The 26,490-nt window shown below is 43.1% G+C and overlaps 1 protein-coding gene across 1 annotated transcript in view; it reads right to left on the reverse strand.

Moving 5' to 3' along the window:
• Positions 1-26,490, reverse strand: part of LOC148018851 (putative transferase At1g60990, chloroplastic) — a 124,689-nt gene that overhangs the window by 53,967 nt on the left and 44,232 nt on the right. Inside the window, exons 3-7 of the mRNA XM_087701267.1 lie at positions 13,235-13,404; positions 11,635-11,668; positions 11,315-11,388; positions 11,141-11,206; positions 10,928-10,992 (exon numbers count right to left, since the gene is read on the reverse strand). Of these exons, the coding sequence (XP_087557393.1) occupies positions 10,928-10,992; positions 11,141-11,206; positions 11,315-11,388; positions 11,635-11,668; positions 13,235-13,404 (409 nt within the window). The remainder of the gene's footprint in view (positions 1-10,927; positions 10,993-11,140; positions 11,207-11,314; positions 11,389-11,634; positions 11,669-13,234; positions 13,405-26,490) is intronic.

A 26,490-nucleotide genomic window follows, 5' to 3' on the forward strand; every position in this document is an offset into this window, starting at 1 on the left:
TCCAAGAAGGACAAAGAAAAAGGATTGCCCCGACAAGAAGAAAAAGGAGAAATCTTCAAAGGATTCTAGAGCGGTGGTTACTCCCTCATCAACTTATTTCCTCCACTTGGAGGTGGTTGAGGATTCAACTCTGACGGCTTCTAATGTTGCATTGACGGTCCCATACACTTGGGAGTGGATTGTTGACAGTGGTGCCTCACGGCACACGACTCCTTCAGTAAGTGTTTCTCATTTGTGGCCTTCGCATGGCGAGATTCTCATTGGTGATAGTTCGTCTATTCCTATACACAAACAAGGAGACATGCATCTTATCCCAGATGGGCGAGGTGGTGCCCATACATTTGAGGTGTTGTATGTGCTGGCCTTGGGGCACCATCTACTTACGGTACACAAGATTTGTGCCCTCGGCCTTTTGATCAAATTTGATGTGGATTCTTTTCAGATTCTTGCTCGTGGATTGAGACAAGTTCTTTCTTCAGGTTATTAGGATAATGGCGTCTATAAGTTGCAGAATTCTTCTGCCTTGACTTCTCTTCTACTTACCTCACAAACTCAGTGCGAGCTTTGGCATGCTTAGTTTGGCCGCCTCAACTATGATTACCTTCGGAAGGCATCAAAGGGACAGCTTGTTCAAGATTTGCCGAATATTGTGGTGAGCCTGTGTGTATCCTACATCCATGGGAAGCAAACTCATGATGTTGTTTCCAACAAGGCTTCAAGGCAGTCTTCAGCATCCTTGGAGCTTGTTTCTACCGATCTTTGTGGACCGATGAGGACAAAGTTCCTTAGAGAGAGCTTGTATTTCATGCTAATTGTGGATGATTACAGCAGGTTGCTTGCTTTTTTAGGAGAACCAATCAGGCCAAAAGCTGAAGACCTTACGATTGGATAAGATTACGGAGAATTTGTTTCTAATGAGCTAGCTCGTCTTTGTGCAGATCGTGGTATACACCAGAAGTTTGCCAATACAAAGACCCCTCAATAGAATGGCATATTGGAGTGGAAGAATCATTGTGTGATCGAGATGGCCCGTATCATGATGAAGCATCGTCAGACACCTTAGTGTCTATGGGCTAAGGCTATGGCTACTGCAATTCACATCCTTAATTGCTCCCCTACTTCCATTGTTGTCGGTATGACCCCTTATGAGGCATACTTTGGGTCTAATCCAAATGTTTCTTATTTCAAGGTTTTTCAGTGTGATGCCTATGTTCACATCCCAAAGACACAATGTGACAAATTTGAAGCGGCTACCAAAAGACAGGTGTTTGTGGGTTATAGCTTGCAATCTCAAGGCTACCGATTGTATGATCCCGTTAAGGGGGATGTCTACACGAGCCATGATGTGCGGTTCATGGAAGTTCCAACCTTAGAGGGAGGGCTAAGAAACACCCTGTTCTTGGAGATCCCGATAATAGCCTGGTGCCAGCAAATGTTTCTCTAGAGCATGTGCCTCTTGAGGACTCTTCTTCAAATGAGGAGCTTAATTCTTAGCCACTGGATTCTCCAATTGCTCCCCACCATCCGTGAACTTCCAAAAACTTCAATAGATGGAGAGCAAAGAGGCGAGATCCAGTCTCCTCGTTGGGCTCATGACACTCTTTGTCATACAAAGATTGAGGGGGTCCCTGAAAAGTGGCAGCCGCAGAATGGCCCGTGGTGTTCTCAGGGAACGAAGCACACCAAACTGAGCTTATTTACACTAATTACTATTTGATTACTCGTGGCATGCAAGATTGCAAGCCCATCTCCGTGAAGGAGGCTGTGAAGGAGGCTGTGAAGGAGACTTTGCAGCATGATCATTGGCGGAAAGTGATGGAGCAAGAGCTAGAGTTGATTGAGAGTTGAAGTGTGAAGACAGAACCATGCTGAAACTACAAGTGCACACTGTCAATACCTGCAATGTCACATGCATAGTTATCCCCAAGATGAACAACACCATGTCGACCCCCTGTATAGTTTGAAAACCACTCACGATGAGGGGTGACATGAAAAGAAGCACCTGAATCTAGAATCCAAGTATGCATGTCATCATCCGTATCTGTAAGTAAAGCATGTGTACTAAAGTGTGAAGAGACCAACAGTACGACACTCCCACTATCATTGTCATGAGTAACTACATTCAGCTCTTCCATTTTGACACTGCTCTTCTTAGGCTGACTCTCTTTTTTCTCTTCCTTGCTATCATTTGTCTTCTTGCCCTTTCCTTTTTCTTTCTTCCATTTGTACCAGCCACATTTAAAGTGATCCTTCTTGCCACAATGATGGCATTCAACATCCTTACCACGTGATTTTTTGCGTCCCTTGCTATCAAATTTGCCTTTCTGTTGTGATTTAACCCTAGTATGCAAAGCACTAGAAGACTTATCGGATGCATTGTTCTACCGATTCATTTCTTCCATGAGTAGAGCACTCTCTACATCAGCATACAAAAGAATCGCATTAGAGTTGCTCATAGCAGTCCTGAATGTATCCCAACTCTATGGCAGAGTGCAAAGCAAGAACATAGCCTTAAATTCTTTGTCAATCAAGAACTTTAAGGCAACCAGCTGGCTGAAAATGGAGTTAAACTCACTCAAGTGAGTAGACATTGTTGTACCCTCTTTCATACGCAAATCCATAAGCTTTTTCAGCCAATACACTTTGCTTGCGGCACTCTTCTGTACATACAATTCTTCCAATCGAGTCCAAATAGCATATGCAAAATCCAAATCTTCAATGTTAAACAGCAAGGCATCAGAAATCGATAGCTCGATGGTTGAGCATGCAAGCTCATTTAACTCATCTCAATCTTCCTGTTCCATGTCTGCGGGATTTTCCCCTTTGGTCTTAATCGGCTTTGCTTGCTTCTTCTGCAACAGGATATTGTAGCATTGTTTATGCCAGACTGCAAAGTTATGTGCTTCTTCAAGCTTCTTAATGTGCATGAGATTACTGCTGTCACCGCTGCCAGCCATGATTTTCAGCCCAAATGTGACCAAAAATTCAGCAAATGCAAGCCCAAACTGTCACACAAGTGACCAAGCTACAAACAAGTACCAACCAGCAATAAATGACCACATAGAAGCAGAAATTTCAGATCTGTAAGTAATTTTTCAGAAGCACCAAACCATGTGCTACAGCATTCCACAACAAATTATAGCTCTTCCAAGGGCAAATACATCACATTACATGAGAAGTCCCAAATTTTAGCTGCAATTTCTGTTATACATGTACCCACGGGCATAAAATTTGACACGCACAATCAAAGAAGCCCAAAATTTTGTACCCAAAGCATCAACCATACATCTGCACTGTCTCTGACATGCATAGAACAGGCCAATTTTGCTAAAATAGAGCAATTTCAGCAAAACCCCAAATTTCACTAACCGATCTATCCCGATTGCATTAATACATGTTCCCGAAAGCATAAAACGGGCAAAATTAGTAAAATTTCACAAGATTTTGCAAAAGCCCCAAATTTCTGGGGTCCAAATGTGCACCAATGTCAGTCAATCTGACTCAGCTGAAAAGAATTTCACCAATACAGTAAAAGCCCCAAATTTTATGGATCCAATGTTGAGAAATTTCACTCGGATGAGCAAAATTTCAATACTTTTGGCGAAATCCCCAATTCAAATGCGCACAATGTCTCCGATTTCTAACGCATATGCCTCAATTTTGCATGAACAGCACTCAATCTCGAAAAACCCCAAATTGCTGGGCCTAAATCTGCGCACTGTGCTTGCATGCGCGAACCCTTAGTAGTGGAAGAGGAATTTTTTGTTTTAAAAAATGGAAGGAAAAAAAATTTGTTGAATGACATATCCGTTGACTCGTCGGGGCTGACAGCACCTGTTTGCGCCAGTCAGCTGCCGCATTAGTTGTCAGCCCTATCGGCCCACCACGCATGCCACGCAATCCTATCACGCAGGACAAACGCCTGTCAGTCGTGTGACGCAAACGTCCATCAGTCCCTGCTGGTCCGCTAGTCCCACCATCTCCTCAGTTGATGTCGCCTGCTCCGTCCGACTGGCACGATGCCTGCAGCGAGTGTCGCCTATTCACGACATGTCGCACGCCGTCCAGCAGTCCGTTGACTTGGACTTCGTCAATCCTATTGCCCGCGGTGCCTGCAGCCCAACCTGCAACTAGGACTCTGCCGTCTCACTCCTGCACTACTAATGGAGTATTGAACACTTGCTAGATTATCAAGCTCAGAGAGCGCGGAGATCGAGACACGCAGTGATTGCTAGCAGCACAGAGAGAGAGAGAGAGAGAGAATGCAGAGCAGGTGTGGGAAACGGGCATCATGCCTTCCTCGTGGAAAGGGGGACTTATTAAGCTGCTTCCAAAAGTTCCTTCGCCATCTAAGTTGTCACAGTGGCGCCCAATTTCTTTGATGGGTTCAATTTACAAAATCTTTTCCAAAGTCATGGCGAATCGGCTCCATAAGCATCTCCCTGCCATTGTGCACCCTCTCCGGTATGGTTTCATTAAGGGCCGCAATATTCTGCACAATGTATTGAATGCTCAACTGGCAATTGATTATGCAAGGCATTCTCATCAGGAGGTAGTACTGATTCAACTGGACCTGGAAAAGGCTTTTGACTATCTGGACTGGTCTTTCGTTGCTGAACTTATGTCTGCTATGAGCTTTGGTGCTCGGATGTCTCGTCTAATCTACACCATTAGCACTGCGGCGTCTTCGCGAGTCATGCTGAACGGAGGTGTTACTGAGCCATTTGTCCTTGCCCGCTCTGTCAGACAGGGGTGCCCTTTGAGTCCTTATTCTTTGCCCTTGCGACACATCCAGTTCTTTCCATGTTATCTCATATGGCAGTCTCTTCTCAGTTGGCCGGACTGTCGCTTCCTACAGGACAGCACTTCATTAGCCAATCCCTGGCGGATGATAGCTTTATGATTTTGCGTGCGGACAAGGATAACCTTCGAAAAGCATTGGATGTTTGGGGTCTCTTTGGTCACGCGTCCGGCCTTCGTATCAATGCGCTCAAATCAGCCATTCTTAGCTGCACGGAGTCGGATTTGCAGTCCTTGGACTGGCAAGGTCTGGTTGTTCCTCGTGGCTCCATTGTCAGGCATCTTGGGTACCCTTTGGGTGTTGAGGTTCCCCCAAAGCAGCTTCTGCAGTGGATTTCTCAGAAAATGGTGGCTAAGTTTATGTATTGGAAGTCTCAGGCCTGGCCCTTCCATGTTCGCCTCAAAGTAGCCCAGACAATTATGTTGCCGATACTCACATATTTCTTGCCATTGTTGCCCTGGACTACTACGACTCTGAATGCTCTTACTCAGTCTATTCGTTTCATGCTATGGAAGAAGGATTCATTGCACACAGGTATTTCCTGGATCTCTTGGTCGCATGCGTGCACCCCCAAACGCATGGGTGGCGGAGCTCTTTTAGATGCCCAAACTCACATGCAGGCACTCCGTTGGTCTCTTTTCCGCGCCATGTGCTCGGATCATCATCCATGGGTAGATATAGCCCGTTATTTCCTTGAGGCCCATGGGCTTTTGCATGGTAATACCCAAATCCGGAGTTCTTGGTGGCATGTTCTTAATGCTGATTCGCGGTTCTCCAGTTCGTCTTCATCACTGCTTACTCATTTGGTATGTTCCTGGAAAGTGGTCCTCCAGAAGGCTCAGTGGCATCCAGTGGAGGATCGCTTAGCTACTAACTCTTTTCAATTGGAATTGCTGGCAGTCTCGCATTTACTTTCATGGGAAGATAAACATGAGCTTAGACCACAATTCAACCGGATGGCACGTTTGGGCTTGTCTTCAGTTGCGGATGCCATCCTTGCCAGTCGCAATGTGCTTATATCATTTCGTACAGCTAGGAGGCTTTTCAGGATCCCTCGTGAATATAGGCCTTTATGGGAACAGCTTTTGAGGGAGCTCCAGTGCAGACAACCCTTTCCTGCCCTTGCTTCGGATCATCCCTGGCAGGATTGGGACCTACAAGGCCGGCTCCATTTAAGCAAAGCTTCTACTAACCAAGTGTACCATCTTCTGATTAAAGATCATCAATGGCTAGTTACTAAAGCGAATGCTTTATGGGGATTGCGTAAATCCCGCTCATGGTGGAGGGCAACTGTGATGGAGGGCTGGTTGAACAAGACACCCTTCAAATATAAAGTCTTTCTTTGGAGAGTGATGATTGGTGGTCTTCCGCTTGCTTCAGCTCTTTCCAAGCGACGAATCTCCAATGGCAACTGTTTCTTTTGCACCACAACTGTGGAATCCGCCCGCCATCGATTTATTTCTTGCCCCATCGCTAAGAAAGTCTGGTTATTTTTATCGGCGGTTTGGCAAGGAGTGGTTGGTTTCCCCCTGTGTCCCTTTGATTGGGTTTTTGGGCAGCCCAAATACCCCACTCCGGCACAGCCCCATATGAAGCTCATGTATCACTTTCTTCGATATTGGGGCTGTTGGCATAACTGGACCATTCGGAATGCTTTTCTTTTTGACTCCGCCTGTAATGTTCAGCGACATATTGCGAGGCTTAAGGGCCTCTTGTATTGGCAGCTAGATCTTCTCCAGCATTCTGATTTACTCTCTAGGGAGGACTTACGTCCCTGGCATATGGCAATTTCCTCCGCGCCTTTGCCTTGACCTTGTAACTTGTAGTACTTAGAACCTCTTCTCATGATGGCTTAGATTGTCGTCATGTATCTTGTAATCAAGTAATCTTGTCTTTTTTTCGTAATTAATATAATTACCTTTTACGGAAAAAAAAGAGAGAGAATGCAGAGTTGAGAGTGAAAGTGAGCACGACTTGTGGGTACAATAACGAGAGTGAACCTCTAGGTTTTTAGATAGATATGTACATGAAAGTACAAGTGCTAAGGGTCTGTTCACACACGAGCACATTTAAAAGGCATGAGGGCCTTTATTCCCAACAATAATTAGCCACACTTTATTTGCCAAAAAAAAAGATTTCATGAATGATCCAAAGTAAGCCCTCTATACCACATGAGATCATCTAAGCGAAGATAGAGCAATACCCATAGTGGCAAAGGCCCTTTTCCAAACTGTGGCTTTCCTGTATATATCTGAAACTTGCAGAGATAGAGATACTCCCAGCTCACACTAGAGTCGTCTAGACAGCTACTATTATAATGGGATACTGAGTGTTGGTATGCTTCAACAAAGACACGGTTATGACTACTATCATAAGGATGTGAAATTTTATTGCTTTGCTTATCATTTGATGTAAGTTAATCAAATGTGCAAATGTGACTTGCACATGTGAGATACAAGTCGATTATTTCACAGTGTGGGACTCAAGACCTCGAGATAGATCAATAAGTGCTTAGAGATACTTGGAAAACAAGTTGCTCTAGCCAATTTAATTATTGGCTAGTGAAATTAATTTTTGAGCACTAGAGTACTTATCAAATTAGTTTTCAAATTTAATATTCTGAAAATTAATTTAATAAGCTGAACAATGCTGGAAAATGGAATTAGAAAGCTGCAACAGGTCTTATCAGTGAGAAGTAAAGAGTCTTTTGACTTGGGCTTGAGGACACGCTAGCCCATTGAGTGCTCTATCTTTTCTTTGAGCTTATCTAGCAGGTATGGGTCTCTCTTCGGGGCTACCCTAAGAGTTAGTACGTACACGAATCGGTGCCTAAACCCGCTTGTTCTGTCTTCAGCATCCCACATGGTGTTGGCCATCCTAACTGCCCTACTTTTGATTCAGCTTCTGCCTCAACATCTTTTGATTTAGCAAAAGGAGGAATATGTTGAACCTATTTCTTTCCTTTCCTTCTCCTATGGGGTGTTCCCCAAATATGAGCATAAACTTCTAATCCCGCTTGGACAAAGCGAAAAATGAATAATGATACATCTTGTTTGTTGAATCTCGAAAATACTTGGCCATTGTTAAAGCGGTTAAACTAACTCTCATATGAGCTGGCAAAACTTGCCCATGCAAGTGGAAAAAATCGTTTTGAATGCTAGTGGAAGTCTATTCCAACCATTGTGAAAGAGAAAAAGGTTATTAGAGAGCAAGGAGATTGCCGCCAATGTGATTTGCAGCTACCAAGGACTAGTCCTACAAAAGGTGACAGCAGTTTGGAGCCCTCCAGGTGCAAATGACAACAGTCCAAGGTCCTTCTGGTGCATGTGACAATATACAGGAGAGGGTAGTAGCCTTTTTGATGGTCCTAAGCGGTAGGTGGCAGCTTCCATGGCTGTTTGAGCAAGGCAGTAGACACTTGTTTGCCAACCTTTCTCGAGATGAAACTCTAAAATTTCTCCCTCTATAGCATGTTCTCTCATCCTGCAGCCATCTTTCAAGTTATCTCAGCAAAATCTAGATACTTGAATCATTAAAGGTGGAGATATTGGAAAATTTCTATTGTAAACCCTGATTTACAACAATAGAAATTAGGGTTTGACAGCCACCTCAAAATGCGTGCTCAAAATTAGCAACTGAAATTAAAGAATTTTAGCAAGATTCAAGAGGTTAGCTAGCCCATATCAGATTTGGGCCTTAATTTGTCTCTCAAGGAGCAAGGTAAAGGCCAATCCCCGAGCAAACCAAGGGGAAATTCGGTTTGAAGGCTTGTTGGTCAGTTTTGACAACAAGAGGCACTTGGATTAGTGGAGGAGATCAAAGAGTCTCAATTGTACTCCATCCATTTGCAATAAAAGCTACAGAAATACTTGAAGGGGCATCAGTTTTGGGGCCCAATGGGCTATCCATTGTCCAAGATTAAAGTGGTAGATTGTGCATTTTCAGTTTATGTGAACTTTATACTTGCTGTAATTAGTATTAAATCTGGTTATTTATCACCCCATCTGAGAAGAAATGTTGGTTTCAGCTACATGGATTACACATGGATCACCTACCACCCCGACAATAAAGCTTGAATTACCCTCACTTGGAGCTCAACCAAAAGGAGCTGAACCATATCATCAACATGGACATTATTAAGTTACACACAGCCAAGACATGAGTGGCATCTACTCAAGATCTGGGGACGAAGATGGCTTTCTACCAAAAACATCCTCTACACATATCCCCCAATGGCTTTGTTATCAATCTGAGATACATGGATGTACACTCGTCTCATGGTTTACGATGCACCATTGCCAATTGGTCAACTCCATACATCCTCGCACCAACTACAGATCTATTATGCATTCGAGATACATGGATGTATACTTGTCTCGTGGTTTACAATGCACCATTGGACAGCTCCATGCATCCTCCAGGACATAGGTGCCATCTACTCAGGATCTGGGGACGAAGATCGCTTTCTACCAAAATCATTCTCTACACATATCCCTCGATGGCTTTATTATCAATCCGAGATACATGGATGTACATGTCGCGTGGTTTACGATGCACCATTGGTCAGCTCCATACATCCTCACACTAGCTACGAATCTATTATGCATTCGAGATACATGGATGTATACTTGTCTCGTGGTTTATGATGCACCATTGGACAGGTCCATGCATCCTCGCACCAGCTACACATCGAGAAAAGTAGAGACATTGTAGACTCTCTCCCCCTAGAGGACGAGATTTGCTAGCTCTATTAGTCGAAGCCAGATTAGTGCCATTATCCAAGGTGATGGATTTCCCGGGTTAGAGATGTCTCGGGCTCTTCTTAGTAGAGCTATGTCGGCATAGAGAGCATCTCTTATGGACTCAAGATCAAGCACATGGAGACACACACCAATGTGGACTCATAGAGTTTTACAAAGCATTGACCACTCCCACTACCACAAAGCCCCCATCCGACCGACTAGTAGCCCCACCCTGGGGAGTCACCCTGACATAGCCGCTTAGAGCAACAAAGCCCATCGTCCACGCTCATGCAAGAGGCATCTTCTACAAATACAGAGGATACTACATCATCATCAGGGAACCATGGCTTGCTGTTTCAACCTCTCAATGTTAAATAGACCCATGAGAGATATCTTGGGACAAGAGTACCCTCAGAGCAGTTCCACATTGTATCTGGTTTTGACATTATTTTGTATTCATCAGCTATGTATTTATTATTCTCCTTCAATTAGTCATAGCATTAGATGATAGCTATTTTGGGATTTGGGAAATTCCCCAACTTTCAGATGTAACATTTTGGTCGCATAGGCCAATTTGGCCTTTTGTAGACTTTAATATAACTTTCTGTCTTTCTTTCTTTCATCTTCTGCTACCTCACTCAAAGGTCTCCAGTCTCCTCATATTATGCTGTGTCAGCCCGATTGAGTGGTAAAAATGTCACATGTGATGATAAGTGAACAGGCAGCCTGTTTACATGCACCATAAGCTGCATAGCCCTCTGAAAGCTTGCAAAGATGAAGAAGGTCCTGTTCTACTATCTTGTGATTTTCTTGCAGCCATACTAGACCTAGAATCCTTTGACTAGACCTTAGCATAGGTCAATCCTTTATTTATACACATACATTGTTCGGTTGTCCTCTGCCTGCATGACCATTGGCCACAGCTGATTGAGGGTCAGCTCACCATCCACCATAGCTCACTCCACTTTTTCTGAAAGTTAAGGCTTCAAGGATCCAGCTCTCAGAACTTGTCATACGAAAACCACCTCGACATGATCGATGCTTTTCAGAAACAGTACTTGTAGAATGTTCACTGTTCCCACTACTTGACCTTATGCCCAAAAAGAGATCCTTATATAAAGTGACACCAAATTGGCCAGCCAGTTGCATTAGACTCTTGGAGAAAATGTGGATCTTTTATGAGAAAATTTAGTTCAAACTGAATTATGCCATCAATGTACAAGGATAACGTGAATGGACACATTTGTATTGCAAAAACATTAAATGCTTTTTTCTAAGCTTTGTAAAGAAACAATACTCGAGTGCAAGTAATGAGCTTCACAAGGATGAACTATTAGAGTATGAAACTATTAATCAGCTGAAACAAGCTAGAAGACGATCATACTTGTTCAGCATTTGGGAAAGACCTTGTCGCATGTTTGGCGATATAAAGAGTATAACTGATCGCTTCTGCAAAAGATATGAACAAAGAAAACTTATTGAGCTTGCTGCATAGGAGCTACAAGTGCCTGATTTTGGCCTCAAATAACACAAATTGAGCTGAATGAAACTGATATGAGCAATTTCTGAAAATAGAGTTAAGAAACATCAACCATACCATAATCCAAGCTGATGTAAGGTCGATGGTCCTAGCAGTAGGACTCACAAAAACAGTATCACAACCCTAAAGTCAAAAGATGAGTTTAAACCATTATATAGATAAGTGGCCTTGACATTAGGTGGTAAAAAACAATAAGAATTAAGATATTTTCAACGTCCATATATAACACACCTGGCCCTCCTTCAAGGTTTCAAAATCTGCAGTACTTTGATTGTGCAAAAATCGAATCCGATCATCCCCACTTACTGAAATACAAGTTTGTTTGCAATTAGACATCATATATAACTGCTTCAAAGTGCTATAGAAACATTCTGTTGTAGATGCAGACTTGTTGTAGGAGCACACTGCACAACTTCAACTCATAAACACAGAACCAGAAAGAGCATACTTATTCCAAATTGGAACAGCAGTAGGCACATGCTAGGGGTGATATTTGACAAGAGTAGTTGACAATAATGAACTTATGAAGTCTTGCAAGAAAGGTGTGTCACCTCTTAGCCTGCCAATGTGGGACATTTCAACCACCTGTCACAAAACCTAAAAACATGAGATGATAAGGAAATAGGTTGTTCCTCTGGTTTGGAGAGCAAAAGCCCTTTGTCCCACATCTAATATGCTTGAACAAAGGGCTAACAGTTAGATGTAGCTAACCATCTATTAGAAATACACTAACAACAAAATACACTAACAACATGCCAAAGAAGTTAGGCCACTTCAGCCATGCGTATGGACACTCATCAACAACATACAACACCATGAAAACTTTAGACAGATATCAAAGCAGCTGTGGATAAAAGACAAAAAAATGGCATACAATCATGGCAAATGAAATTTTCATGAACAGAACTAGTAAGGTAAGATAAAGAACAAAATAGATCTGCACAGAGATCACAAAAGCCTGTGCAGGCTATTTGTACCTGAGGCCATGTGCTCACTCCTTTTATCTCAGGCTGAATCAGCCTGCAACTATACATGCAAAGAGACAAGTCAACTCGTCAAAAACATTCCCCTATAAACAATTCTGGCTTTACAGAAATTGCCATACTGGAATGATTTGCTCATAAATCAGATAGTGCAGGGAGCTACTTGGATATCCTGGATTCTACCCCCTGCAGAGAGAGACAATGAGTACATGATATTCTTGCATCTGTCCACATGCCTGACTATGTAAACCAATACAAAATGGAAGATGCAAGAGATATGCAGAGAAGCTGCTCATGCAAGACAATAGCTGGCAGCTACAAGCTAGACCAAAGAACGAGAGAGGACTAAAGGTTCCCCTAATGTTTAGTTGTACATACCTCATGATGACCTAGGGGTCTTGTAAATAAATATAGCATGCATGTAACTTGCAAGCCACATAACTATATCTGACAAGATAGCATAAGAAGTGTGAATAGGAAATAAGCAAATTTGTAGCCATTCTCAGGCCTCAGAAATCTCTTTTCCGGAGAATAAAGGGTGGGAGGAGAATACTGGGCAAAATGTACATGAAAAAGAAACATTTCCGATCTGAGAAAATCCTCATGCAATCGTGTGTGCTTTATAGCAGTTGAGCATACCATCAAAGTTAACACCAGAAAGCTAAGAGAGAGGGAAGAAGGCTCCACTTAGTATGTGCCATTCACTTCCAAGTTCCAACTGCACGACTTCAAAATTGTCAAGGCCACCTTTTGCGAATGGCATGTCATCATGATCATCATTCACATTAGCCTAAAAATTAATTGAAGACTATCAAATCGCATCATAAACTAGATATCAATTCACCAATAACATGTAATAGCAAAGACACTTGTTTGATGCCTTTCTTCAAGTAAGTCTGGACATCGGGACAACACCAACAGCATAGACTGTAAACCAAGGCCAGCAAAACAGAAGCACTGAACAGATACCACATCCATAATTTAATGATGCAAAAATATACCCAACAAAAGCCTCCAAAATTCTGTGTGACCTAGCTAAGATGGATTAAGTACAAAGGTTCTAGAAGATCCAAAAATTATGCTCGCTTTGATCTCATCAATGTAAACAAAATGCACAAACATAAGAACTGCTTTATTAGAAAAAGAATAAATGACATGATATACCCACAGCAGCACCTTCATCAGCTGCTTTCAGAGCTTCTTCATCATTGCCAAAGGATTGAACCACACCATCCTCAGAAAACTCTGCTCCCATATCTCTCATGAGAGACTGCAACACACAGTTCCATACTGCAACATTCAATCCCAGGATAGAGGTCACAATAAATTGTTTCAAATCTGAAACAGTACACAACAAAACATTTCAATAAGCAGACAGCAAAGAAAAAGTATGGACAAAAAAGCCAGGGCATTTCAGAAACCTACAAAACACCTGTTTTAAAGTTCCAAAAAGCCCTACCCTAAAAGATGTGTTTGAACTTTCGTAATCTTGTCACAGATTCATTTGACACTCTAACATGGACATTGACATTGTTTGCAAGAACAAGTTGTTGTCTATAATGCATGAATATATTGATCGCTTCTTCTATAATGAAAGCTGTCATGGACAATGGGCCATGATGCATGTATATGTTGATGCTATGTTAAATCTCCAATTGTATTGGATAGGATTATGAATTATGATAAATCACATCATATGAGTCATACTCTCTACTTATAAAGTCTCATGATAGTTTTCTTCCATCTTGAATGAAACTCCTTTCTAATGTTTTAGGAAACTCATATGAAGCATATGAAACCCATTTCATACCTCCCGTTTCAGAAACCCTCGGCAACTATGGAGCGACTTCAGAAGCTGAACTGAAACCTTTCATTTCAGTGATTAAAATGAAATGTTACAAATTTTTCATTCTCGTTGAAATGCATTTTTAACTTACCTTTGGCTGTTATTATTGGGAATGTCACTTATAAACACCATATCTAGCACATACCCACGAGTGTGTGTTGGCCTATATTTTGTCAAGTCTATCATTTCCTAGTTGTGAGCTCTGTCAGAGTCTAACAGAGACACACAAGCTCTGACTATTTCATCCCATTCTGTTTGCATACATTTCTACTTCAGTGTAGGATGTGTTCACACTAGAACCAGCCCACTTGCATTTCTTTTTCAGTGGCTGCTCAGCCTATTTTTCATTGCCATAGGGGGCCCAGCCTGCATAGATATTTGCACGAGCACTTTTTGCAGCAGAAGCAGCTGATCAGCCAGTTTTATGCTGGCCCATTGCATCAACATTTTCACCTACGTCAGGTCAGCCAGTTTAGGCTGATTTGGCTATTTATAGCCAGCCTCCACACTTGGCACATCATCTTCTTCCTTTTGCAAGTTGAGCACACTTCGTCTTCAACCTTCCTCCGTCTCTGGTGCTGCCACAGTCATCAGCCTGATCCAATGCCCTCACTAATGCCTTCTTTCCTTGCTGTCTCTTTGTTCTCTTTCCTCTTTGTGTTCATGTTCCTCTTACATTATGCACTCTCACATGTTATCATCGCCTACGTGAGGACACATGTCACAGAGACTTCAGCTCGAAGAGACCACACTGTTACTGAAAATGCAGATTTCAGCCTGCTGTCTACTACAGAAAACACAGATTTTCTGCACTATTCGTGTGATTTCAACAAAGGCAAGACATCTACCACTGTCTTCTTGCACGTGTGATTTCAACAAAGCTCATACCCTCTGCTTGGGCTCCCCTACAACAAAATGCAGCAGATTTAGTGTGTTTGCAAGTCTACTACAAGGATGGAGCACCACCATTTCAATGTGTTTGATGACTCCAATGAGGAGTCTACCTATTCCTCCGAAGATGGGTGTTCTCACAGGTATAAACGCCACAAAGAGCGACGCAAAGAATGGAGAGCAAAGCCTCATTCTGAAAGGAAGCATCACTCTCACAAGTCTCGAAGATCCGTGTGGCTTTCTCCTCCTCCCGCTCATTTACATGTCCTACATAGGGCCCATCTTTTTGGCCCTCGCATCGCTATGATGGCACCTTCTGTACAGGTGGTAGTTCTTCCTTCCTTACCCAAAGAATATCAACTTGACAAATCGAACTATTCTCTTTGGTCATGCAAAGCGAGTGCATTATTGACACCTTTGATCTTTGGGATTATATTACTACTCCTATTCCTTGACCCATAGAGGATCTTGCTATTGTTTCTATGATGGACTGAGCTACTCTCTAGGATCAGATCCACTCTCAAGCTAGGTCCTTTCTTTTGATGAGTCTACAAGATGTTGTCGTTGTTCATGTACACAAGTTGCAAACTGCAATGAAAGTGTGGATAAATCCCTCTTTCCTTTACCATCAAAAGATCTTTGCCCGTCATGGTCCATGTTACTCACAAGAAGAAACTCAAGTTGCTCTCTATTGATGGCTCTCCTATGAAGGACCATATCAACAAGATGGAGGATATGTGGGATAAGCTTATATCCTTGGATCCGATGCTATCTTCAAAGGACATAGCAAGGCTTCTTTTGCCCAATTGCCTTCTCCTAAGTACAGAGTATTCTGCACCAATTTGCTTACCTCCACGGTATGTAAAACTCTTCTTTGGGAGAAGTTAGTTTTGCTTGCTTGGAGAATGACGAAAGACTCAAAGAAGTTGGAGCTAGTAGATCCGGGTCTACCAAGGCTTTTACTACACGTGCAAGAGGGGGAAACAAGAAGGAAAACAAGAAGGCTAATAATAAGAAGCAAAATGAAAAGAAGGATGAGAAGAAGTCCAAGCCCAAGTGCCCACACTGTGAGCACGGCTAGCATTGTCAGCCTTCTTTCTTGATCTTCCATTTTTCCCCTTAGTTTCTGCTACTCTTCGTGTGTGTTGAGGCAGCCTCTTAGGTTAATTTTTCCACCTCTCTTTTGTACCAGCAAGCTCTTTCCTCCCTCAGCTCCTCTAGTTCTTTTGTGGCTTTAGTAATTTTCTTCATTTCAACTTGCAAATCTTGGTAGATCCCCATAGTCTCTTCATTCTACTGTCGCAGGCATTGCAGGGCAAGCTCAACCCCAAGTCAAAATTATCTTCATTAATTATAGCATGACCACGAAGGGCTACAAGTTCTATGACTTGAAAAAACAAAGATAGAGGTGAGAAAGAATGTGGTATTTGATGAGTTTGCGGCCTCGGATAATCCAATTGATGGTGCTTCTACTCCAAAGTTCTCCCTCATGGACTCCCCCCCCCAACAAGAAACCATCACTTCCCCCTTTTGCTTCCAAGTTACCCATCAGTATCCCTTCTTCATTTGTGACTCACGCCCATTCTTCCCCACCTTTTGCTTTCCTTCCACCCTTGATCGTTCCTTCTTCTACTTCTTCATTGAGTATTTACACTCCTTCCCCATCCCCTTGAGTGTCTTCCGAGAGTATTTAATCATCAAGATAGGAGCCCTCTTCTTCAAAAGAGAGGGATGTACCTTTATCTAGTGAAGAAGAGTCCCTATGCCAAACAAGTGTATTACAAGTACCAAAGACCTCTTGGTCTCCATTGTAGCAAGGTGAGACTCTTGTTATTCCACAATGGTACATGCAGCTCATGCAGGATGCAAGACTAACTCATTATTCCGCTATACCGTCAAGCCCACTAGATCAGCCAGCATACAGTGAAACACCTAGTGTGCGGAAGGCACAAGAGGATGGTAAAGCACCTGGTAGTGATCGAAGTCCATGCAAGTCAAGTAGAGTGAGAAAGCCAATGCAACGATTGACATATGACAACTATGTAGCTTATCACTATATGTACATGGATAAGGTTCTACACGATGTGGAATCCACCTATTTTGAGGATGCAGTGGGTAATGAGTATTGGGATCGTGCTATGGATGAAGAAATGACTACACTTAAGAATAATGACACATGGGAGTTAGTACCCTTACCTGAAGGCAAGAAAGTTATTAGTTGCAAATGGGTTTACAAGGTCAAGATGGATCTATTGAGCTCTAAAGCCACGGCTAGTTAAACCAGATAGGGTGATTTTCTCTATATGAGCTATACTTTTACATTTCAGATTTCACAAGACCATGAGTCTACTATTATTGTCAATTGATGAGACTCTTGCACAAGATACTTGGTGTTGTGCTATGTAGGAGAAGCTCAATGCTATTAAATGTAATCAGACTTGGGAGCAGTGTTTCAATGCATTTCGAAAACATGAGTTTCAAAAATTGAAAGAAACAAAGTTTCAAAGTTTCGACCATTTGAAGTGGATCCAAATTTTTTAATTATCTAATATACTATATTATAAATAATAATATGTGTTTAAGCATATAAATAAACATATGTATACATACTAAGCATACTAGAGACTATAGTCATTGAACAATCTTAACCTTTAACACAAGAATCCAATATCCATGATTCACATTGCGCAATTTCACATAGTTATCAGTTTTACACGTTGCAACTTGCAAGATTCTTTAGTATTAAGTAATCTTAAATCAAGTTTATGAGACTCATAACAATGCAAGTAGCAATAGATCATAGTAGATACATGATACATCAAAATAGGCAATCTAAAGAATTAAGACTAGATACACTACAATGAATGACAAACCATGTTTTAAAAGGTATCATGAGTAGAAATAGCTGAATAGCTCAAAACTTTGATGGAGGAATAGCCTTCATTAAAAGATTTGTCAAAATGTCTTCTAAAAAACCAACCTAATCACAATCCACGAATCCATGCATGAGTGAAGAATAGCCTTGAAGAAAAAGTTTAAATCCTTGGTGTCCTTGAGGTAAGTGAAGATACTCTTCATTGTTTGCCAATGATTTACAAGAGGGCTATCAACAATGCGGCAATCAGCAATATGCTGAAATCAGAGATTAATGGCTGAAAGTGCTCCAAGAATGCCAACAGCAGCAGAATTGGATGAAAATTTGCCCAATAAATGTGCCAAAATAATAAATTTGTCTTCAATACTGGGGAAAAACAAGGCCAGCAGCCAAATAATATGATCTTTGAGCACACCGAAACCACAACAAAATTCGAGTGCCTCGGAGGTGGAGAGGAATTGGGCAAGAGCCCCAAATTTGAACCGAAAGTAAGATAATTTGAAGAAATTGGATAAATTTTTAACCCAATTAATGTCGAATGCATCACCTCAAGGTGAATTGAGCCTTGATATTCATATATTTGATGAAATTCAGAAAAGACCCAAATTTTTCAAAGAAATTGGGGTGAAGTTGAGCTCGAATGACAAAAAACCCAAATTTTATTGGGAAATTGAAGAGAAAGTCGAAGATTTTTGTGACATTTTTACCCAAATGATGCCAAATGTCATGTCCGATGATGAATTGAGTCTCAATGTTGATGAAGAATCCCAAATTCTTGAAAAGACCCAAATTTTTTGATAATATTTGGGCAAATTTTGATCAAATTGATGAAAAGGCCCAGATTTGATGAAGGCCACACCTCAATTTCCTCAATTCAATGATGAATCTAGAGTAAAAAATGCAAAGCCCCAAGATTTTCTTTAAATTGAATAAATTGGGCATTTTTCATGAAAAGCCCTCAATTAGCCGCAAAATGTGCTTGTGAAGGGCACTGTGGGAGAACAAGGGCTTTCTAGTGTGAATTGAGGCTTTATTCATTTAAATGAATAATATTTTTAAATAAAATTTGTTGTCGGCACTATTGGGCTACAAGACGCAAGTAGCCGGCTAACGTGTTATGCAAAAGACAATAGGGCGACATGCTCGGTGACATAGATCAGTTGACTAGTGAAACCAGTGCTGGTGGCAAGCACGCATAGCAAGTTAGGGCCGGCAATCAAGTAGCACATCGACTAGATGGTGAACAAACAGAGCATGACACGACACATATGTGGCAGCATGGGTAGTGACGAGGCAACTGGCAAGTAGCATGTCCATCGACAGCTCGTCTGTGGGCCAAGGCAATAAAGCTAGTGACGGGAGACAAGTTGCATGTTGGTCGACCAGGTTGCATTGAAGGAAGCTGGTCCACAGCACGTACATGGCACATTTAAACCGTTATTGGCCCAGGCGGTAGATCTAGCGCATTGGCTGTCAGGTTACAATTAGCATGATGTAAAGTAGAGAAAGGATAGCCAACAAGTCCAAGTAAACAACCTAGGTGGCGAGAGCTTGAGACTAAGGCAGGCAAACACGCTCATGGGTAGAGGGCAGCAAATGGCAACCATGGGGGCTGCAAACTTGAAGAACCCTATTAAAGCACTCAATTGGGCAATGGTGAAGAAGACACACAAGCTACAAGCGACAGTGAGCTATCAAACCCTGATGTTGATGGAATTTGTGCACTCAAGAGACTAAGTGGAGGCAACAACGATAATGTGTGATTGTCGGTACCACTTAGTCGAGGTAATGAAAGCCGGCGCAACGGCAATGACTTCATGTGGAAGCCAGCCGAGGTGTGGTGCTCAATGGCAATGGCTGTAAGAAAGGCGGTCATGAGCAATGGTGATGGCGATAAGGAATCTAATACCACTGTTGGTCCACACCTGAAGTAATTGCAGGATTAATTGAAATTGAATGGAAGATAATCAATGAATTGATCGATGCACAATAACTCAATCACAAAAGAGAGGCGATGTATTAATAAGAGAGAGCATACAATGTCGTGGTGATCAAAATGAATAAAGCCACACTTATGTGCTAATGAGGCACAAAGTATCTTTTTAAAATAAAATAAAACCCTAGAGGCTTAACCGAAATAGGAAACCCTAACCTTAATTTCACTTAGTGCCTAGGACACTAGGAGCAACAATTGCATTCAATGAAAATTTAAATGCCTACAGAGCCCAGATCATGGATCAAAGGGCATTAGCGCACAACCCATGAGATGATCTACAATATTTACATGTTTTTTATATTAACATGGAGAAAAAAAGTATGTCATCTTTAGAATTGGCATTCAAGTCACAGACTATAAGCTATTAGGAAAATATAAATATAATCACCTGCACTAGCTCAAGATGAATAGGGTGATTGAAAAACTCCGGCATGAGATCACCGAATATTGGAACTAGCTTAATCTCTTTAAGAGGGACGAGAGGGAAATCACCAAAGCAATGCCCAACAATGTGCAAATTGAAATAGATGACTTGAAGACACACATGACGAAGGAGATCAATAAATCGACAACCATAGTGAAACAAGCACAAGCGGAGGTGGCTGAAAACTCCAAGTGGATCAAAGTGGCACCGAAGACACTAACAAAGAAGGAAGAGCTCGTGAAGGCAGCGCTTGAAGAGGAGAAGAGAAGGAAAATTAGAGCCTTGCACATCTGGGTGGTCAGATGGAAAGAGAAAGGCATCCCTCTAGAAGATGCCTAGAACACATGTGGAAAAATGGGAGTGGAGGATCCCTCAACGGTGAAAAGTGCATGGCAAGTAGGGAAGGATCTAGAAAACAATTGGCCCCTTATCATCAAAATTTCTTATTTGGAATCACAACAAGCCTCTCTCTCCAAAAGGAAAGGCTCTTAAAGGAGAAAAAGTGTACCTCAAGAATGATTTCACACCCATCTAGATAGCCCACCACAACGAGTGCATACCACACATTATGGAGGCCCACAAAGTGAGCAAATGGATAGAGACATGTGCATCATTATCACAAATAGGCGCCAATGACAAGGCACGGTCTATGAGACACATTTGAAGTTCACAGTGTAGAACTGTAATGGAGCCATGAGGATGGATGCAAGATTACTCCAAGAGACCTTTACCAATAGGGACATCATCCTATACACAAAGATACACCAGAGTCCAATCACACACTTGCCAAATGTGAGAGGCTATAGATGAGAGATGGCATGTCACCCTAGAGCCTGTTGGGATATAAAGGCCCGGTAACCTCCGTGTATAGTACACACACATTGTACTTGTGAACGTACCCTTTACGTGCCCTAAGTATAAATACATTTTATTATTTGTGTACCAACACATTTGTTGGTACACTCTTATCGTCTCGTACTTTTACTCTGCTCACACTCTCTCAAGCCGTCACACTCACTCGTTCACTCCTGCTCGAGCTGTGTCCCTATCGCTTCCAACAACTGGTATCAGAGCCGACTTTTGTGCACACTTCTCGTGAAGAATACCAGCAACCGAGCAGTCGTGCAGAAGACAAGCAGAATACTGCTCGAAGTAACCAAGCAGGCGTGTAGCTAACGGCAGGCAAAAGGCGTGATAGCTGGGCAAACTGCAGACGAGCATTGAACTGCAAACGGGTGGTGACTACGCGACAATCAGGCGACTTCTCCGGGCGGTGTGCGACAAGGAACCACACAACAAGCAGGCAACCTCTACGAGCGGTTCGCAAATGGATAGGCGAGCGACATCTGAGGGTGATGTGACATGACCGGGTAAACAGAAACCCCCCCCCCCCCCCCAGCTCCTTTGTTTTTTTTTTTTAATTGAATTTTTCTCTAATCCCCTCATTACCACTTCGCTTTGACGGGAGTTCACACGCCAGAAGCACAGATCACAGATCTGTGAGGATTTGAGTCAGAAAATTTGGGGCTTCCCAGATTTGATCTCATCTAGGCCTGATAATGATACTCGTGTCAAAAATTGCTGACATTGCGAGCAGTGACCTCAATTAATTTGGGGATTTTACCAAATTTATTGGATTTTCACTCTTTTGGGCAAATTTTCCTGACATTGGATCCCATAAATTTGGGGCTTTTCATGTATTGGCAAAGCTTTACTCAACTAGGTCAGATTGACTAACATTCATGCAATTTTGGACTTGAAATTTTGGGGATTTGCATAGAATCGCAGAATTCAGTAAATTTCTGCATCTTTTGCCCGTATAGTGGCTGGTTAATGTACATACACCAGAGATTTATTTCTGGTTGAGGAAAAACAGCAGGGTATTTTGCTGGTTCAGCTTATGCTTTCGCAAATTAGTGCATTTACTCTTGTTTTCGTGATAAAATGGCTGCAACTTCTTCCAGTTGAGACATCAAGAGTTTGATGGAGATTAAACGGTTTGATGGTCATGGATTTGACCTTTGGAAAGACCGTATGCAGGGCATTTTGTTCCTGAAGGATTGTGAGAATGCTTTGCAGGAAGATAAACTTGCACTAATGTCTGATGCAGATTGGGCCACAGTGAATAAAAAGGCTATGGCTTACATAAAGATGGGTGTCACTCATGACATTCTGACAGACATTAAGGGTTTAGACACAGGTTATGCAATATGGGAGAAGCTGAAACCTACTTATGAGATCACCACACCTGTTAATCATGTGCATTTAATGCGCAAGTTGGTGAATATGCGATTGGATGAGTCAAAGCCTACAGCTGAGCACTTGAGTGCATTTACAGGGATTCTAAATCAGCTCAAAGATGCAAACTTGGACTTTGATGATAAGTTGAGGGCAATCTTTTTTATCATTACACTGCTTGACTCTTGGGAAACCTTGGTGGTTTCACTCAGCAATAACCCCAATCTCTCATATGATGGGGTGAGGGGTTCTATCTTGAATGAAGAAATTAGACGTATGTCTAGTGGAGAAGGCAGCAACTCAGCTTATAATGTAAGAGGCAGGGCTGAAAAGAAAAATACAAATGCAAGACACAGAAACAGGAGCAAGAGCAAAGGAAAGGATAAGAGTGACATTACTTGCTATCACTATGGTCGGAAGTGTCAAAGTGCAGCGATGGGGAAGCGTAGGACAAAGATTGAGAGAGAGTGAACACAGAGAGGAGAGAGAGAGAGAGAGAAGGAGACAGTGTAAACACAGAAAATCTGCGGTGTAGTATGATGTATAAGAGTGCAGAAATACACAAGGGGGCAGAGGAAATATCTGTGTATGTCTCTGACTTGATAACCTCGATCTCCGTCAGCCCAAGCACAGTCTATCTCAGCCAACAGATCTCAAGATCAGAATCTGAGTAATGAATGCTGAAGTGTGTCAAAAACCCGGCTATAAATAGCCAAAAAATAGGAAATAATTGCAGCAGGTCCGCTGCATTAAATGCAGCCGACTGCAGTAAATAATGTCCGACTGCAAGTGCTGATGTGGCACCTGCTGACATGGCACTGACGTCCGTACAGTCCAGCTGTCCAAGAAATGACTGTCTAACATCCCCTCTCAGATCCTGGACGGGTCAAAAGACTGAGGGATCTGGAATGCTGCCGAAGAAGAGCTTGGGGAAGCGCCTTCGTAAACAAATCTGCAAGATTATCCTCCGTCTTGCAATACTCCACATCAATGGTACCATCCAAAAGCTTCTCCCGAATGAAGTGATATAGGATCTCAATGTGCTTCGTTCGGGCATGGAATACTGGATTCCGTACCAAGGCAATGCAACTCTCATTGTCGCACCGCAGAAGAGTAGGACAAGTCTAGGGACAGCCAAGCTCCTCCAACAATCTCCAAAGCCACACAACCTCACATGTGGTGGAAGACGCAGCCCGATACTCCACCTCAGTAGAAGAAAGGGCTATCGTGGGCTGCTTCTTGCTACTCCAAGAGATAACACCTGTACCCAAGATAAAATAGTAGCCTGTAGTAGACCGTCGATGGTCCATATCTCCAGCCCAACCCGAGTCACTCCAACCTGCAAGAACCAGAACGGAAGCATCTGTACCTGCGAGATAAGAAATCCCTAAGTCAAAGGTCCCCCTCAAATACCGAAGAATCCTCAGGGCAGCCTGCCAATGCACCTGTTTGGGTTCCGTCATGAACCCTGCCAAAAGACCCATAGCAAAACAAAGATCAACATGAGTGTTGAGAAGCCAAATCAAAGATCCAATCAACTAACCGTAGCGTGAAACATCCATCACGGGAGAATCTGAGTGTGAAGTGGCCTTCCAATTCGGATCCATAGAAGTAGTAATGGACCGACAAGTCTCCATCTCGAAAGTAACCAAGAGCTCCTAAATATACCTCCGCCGAGAGATGAAAATCCCCCTCTGAGACTCATAAATCTCGTGACCCAAGAAGAAATTAAGAAGCCCCGAATCTGTCATCTCGAATGCCTGATGTAAAGCTATCTTGGTCTCTCGGACCTTCTGTGCATAATCCCCTGTCAAAATCGAATCATCAACATACAACACGAACAACACACGACCAACCTCGGAAGTGTGCACATAAAGCTGCGGATCGGCCTTGGAGCGCCGATATCCCAACTTCGACTGAAGAAACGAGTCAATCTTCTCGTTCCATGCACGCAGAGACTGCTTGAGGCCATACAAGGCCTTCTTCAACCTGTAAACTTTCCCATCCGAGGATCCAAAGCCAGGAGACTGCTCGACATAGATCTCTTCCTGCAAGTCACCATTCAAAAAGGCCGACTTCACATCCAACTGATAAACAGGCCATCTCCTATGGCCAGCCAAGGCAAGAACAGCTCGAATAGTCACTATACGAGCAGTGGGGGCAAAAGTATCATGGAAATCAATGCCTGGGCGCTGAGTAAAACCTTTAGCAACAAGGCGAGCCTTGTGCTTGTCCAAAGAACCATCGCTAAGGTACTTGGTCTTGAAGACCCACTTGACACCAATCACCTTCTTGTGAGAGGGACGAGGCACAAGAGACTAAGTGCCATTCCTCTCAATAGCCTCCAACTCGGCTTCCATGGCCTTCTGCCAATGATCAGGCTGCAAAGCCTCCTTCACTGAAGTGGGCTCTCGATCCTGCATAACACGGGTCAGCAAACAATAGTTGGAGCAAACAAGCTCCAAAGAATGTGCCTAGTTCCTCCATGACCTCCACGGTCCATCCTACAGTTCCCACTCCTCAGGGACCCCCTCGACCCCTGAATCTCGAAGGGTGTCACGGGCCCAACGAGGAGGAGGACGAACCTCTCCCCGTTGCTCTCCATCTGCTGAAGACTCAAGAACATCCACCGGGGAAAGCTCCTCGGGGGTGGCCGGTGGAAGAAAAGACTCTGAATCCGAAGAAGAATCTCCATCAAGAGGCTCTGGCTTCAAAGAACTGTCTCAGGAGCCCAACTCTCCCCTAGATCTCCAAGGACGGGGTGCTCCTCACCCCCCTCTATGGCCGGTACTTCCATGAACTGTACATCTCAGCTCGTATAGACATCCGCTTAACGAGATCAAACAAACGATAACCTTGGGATTGGGAGCTATAGCCAACAAAAACCTGTCGTCGGGAAGCCGCCTCGAACTTATCACGCTGCGTCTTCGAAATGTGCACATAAGCGTCACACCCAAAGATCCTGAAATAAGAGACATCAGGCTTAGTCCCAAAGTAAGCCTCAAAAGGTGTCATCCTATCAACGGCCGAAGTGGGAGATCGATTAAGGATATGAACTGCGGTAGCCACTGCCTCGGCCCATAGAAACTGAGGTGTCTTGCGGTGCTCCATCATGGTGTGTGCCATCTCAATCACACTTCGGTTCTTCCGCTCCAAAATGCCATTCTCTTGGGGAGTGTTGGTGTTAGTAAACTCCTGGTGAATGCCCCTATCTGCACAAAAATGAGCAAACTCATTAGACATAAATTCACCTCCCTTGTCTGAACACAAGGTCTTCAGTCGCCGGCCAGAACCGTTCTCCTCAAAGAGAAACCAATCCTTGAAATGAGAGAAAGCCTCAGACTTCAAAGTCAAGAAATAGGTCCAAGCCATCCTACTACAATTATCTACGATCAACATGAAGTACAAGCTCCCCTTCAGGGACTCGGTTCTCATCGGGCCACAAAGATCCGTAGATACAAGCTCCATGGGTGAAGTAGACCTCCTAGAAGCTTTGTTGGGAATCGCATCCCGATGCAGTTTCCCACGAATGCAGGAGACGCATGGCTGATGGCTCACCACTATGTCCGGCAAGCCTTGGACAAATGACCCTCGACGCCTTCCGAAGATACTCATAGTTCAGGTGGCCAAACCGAGCATGCCATAGCTCGGACTGTGTCTGAGAAGTAAGAAAAAGAAAAGTAAGAGCTACAGAAGACTTCAATTTGGAGACGCCATTCTCCTCATACCCTGCAGAGAGAACCTTCCTCAATTCACGATCAAGGACTCGAACAGTATCACTATCAAACTCCACCCGGATGCCAAGAGCACAAATCTTATAAACCGAAAGTAAATGATACCGCAATCCTAGCACATGCAACACCTCAGAGATGTGGGTATCACAACATCCCTTTGGAATAAGCCGCATCTCACCCCGTGCAGCAATAGATACAGAAGAGCTATCTCCAATGAGAATCTGCCCACGCGAAGGTCGCAAATGGGCAACACCAATGGAAGGAGTCATGTGCCGTGAGGCACCGTTGTCCACAATCCACTCTCGAGCCTGGGGAGCTGTCATCGCAGCATCAGAAGTTGTCCGTGTAGAGTCCTCAATGACTGCTAAGTGTAGAAAAGCAGCTGATGAGGGTGCAGTCACCGCTCCGGAGTCCTTCGTA

The sequence above is a fragment of the Lygodium microphyllum genome, chromosome 20, assembly GCF_053477565.2.
Source record: "Lygodium microphyllum isolate KBCC chromosome 20, Lygodium_microphyllum_v1.1.10, whole genome shotgun sequence".
NCBI classification, from domain to species: domain Eukaryota; kingdom Viridiplantae; phylum Streptophyta; class Polypodiopsida; order Schizaeales; family Lygodiaceae; genus Lygodium; species Lygodium microphyllum.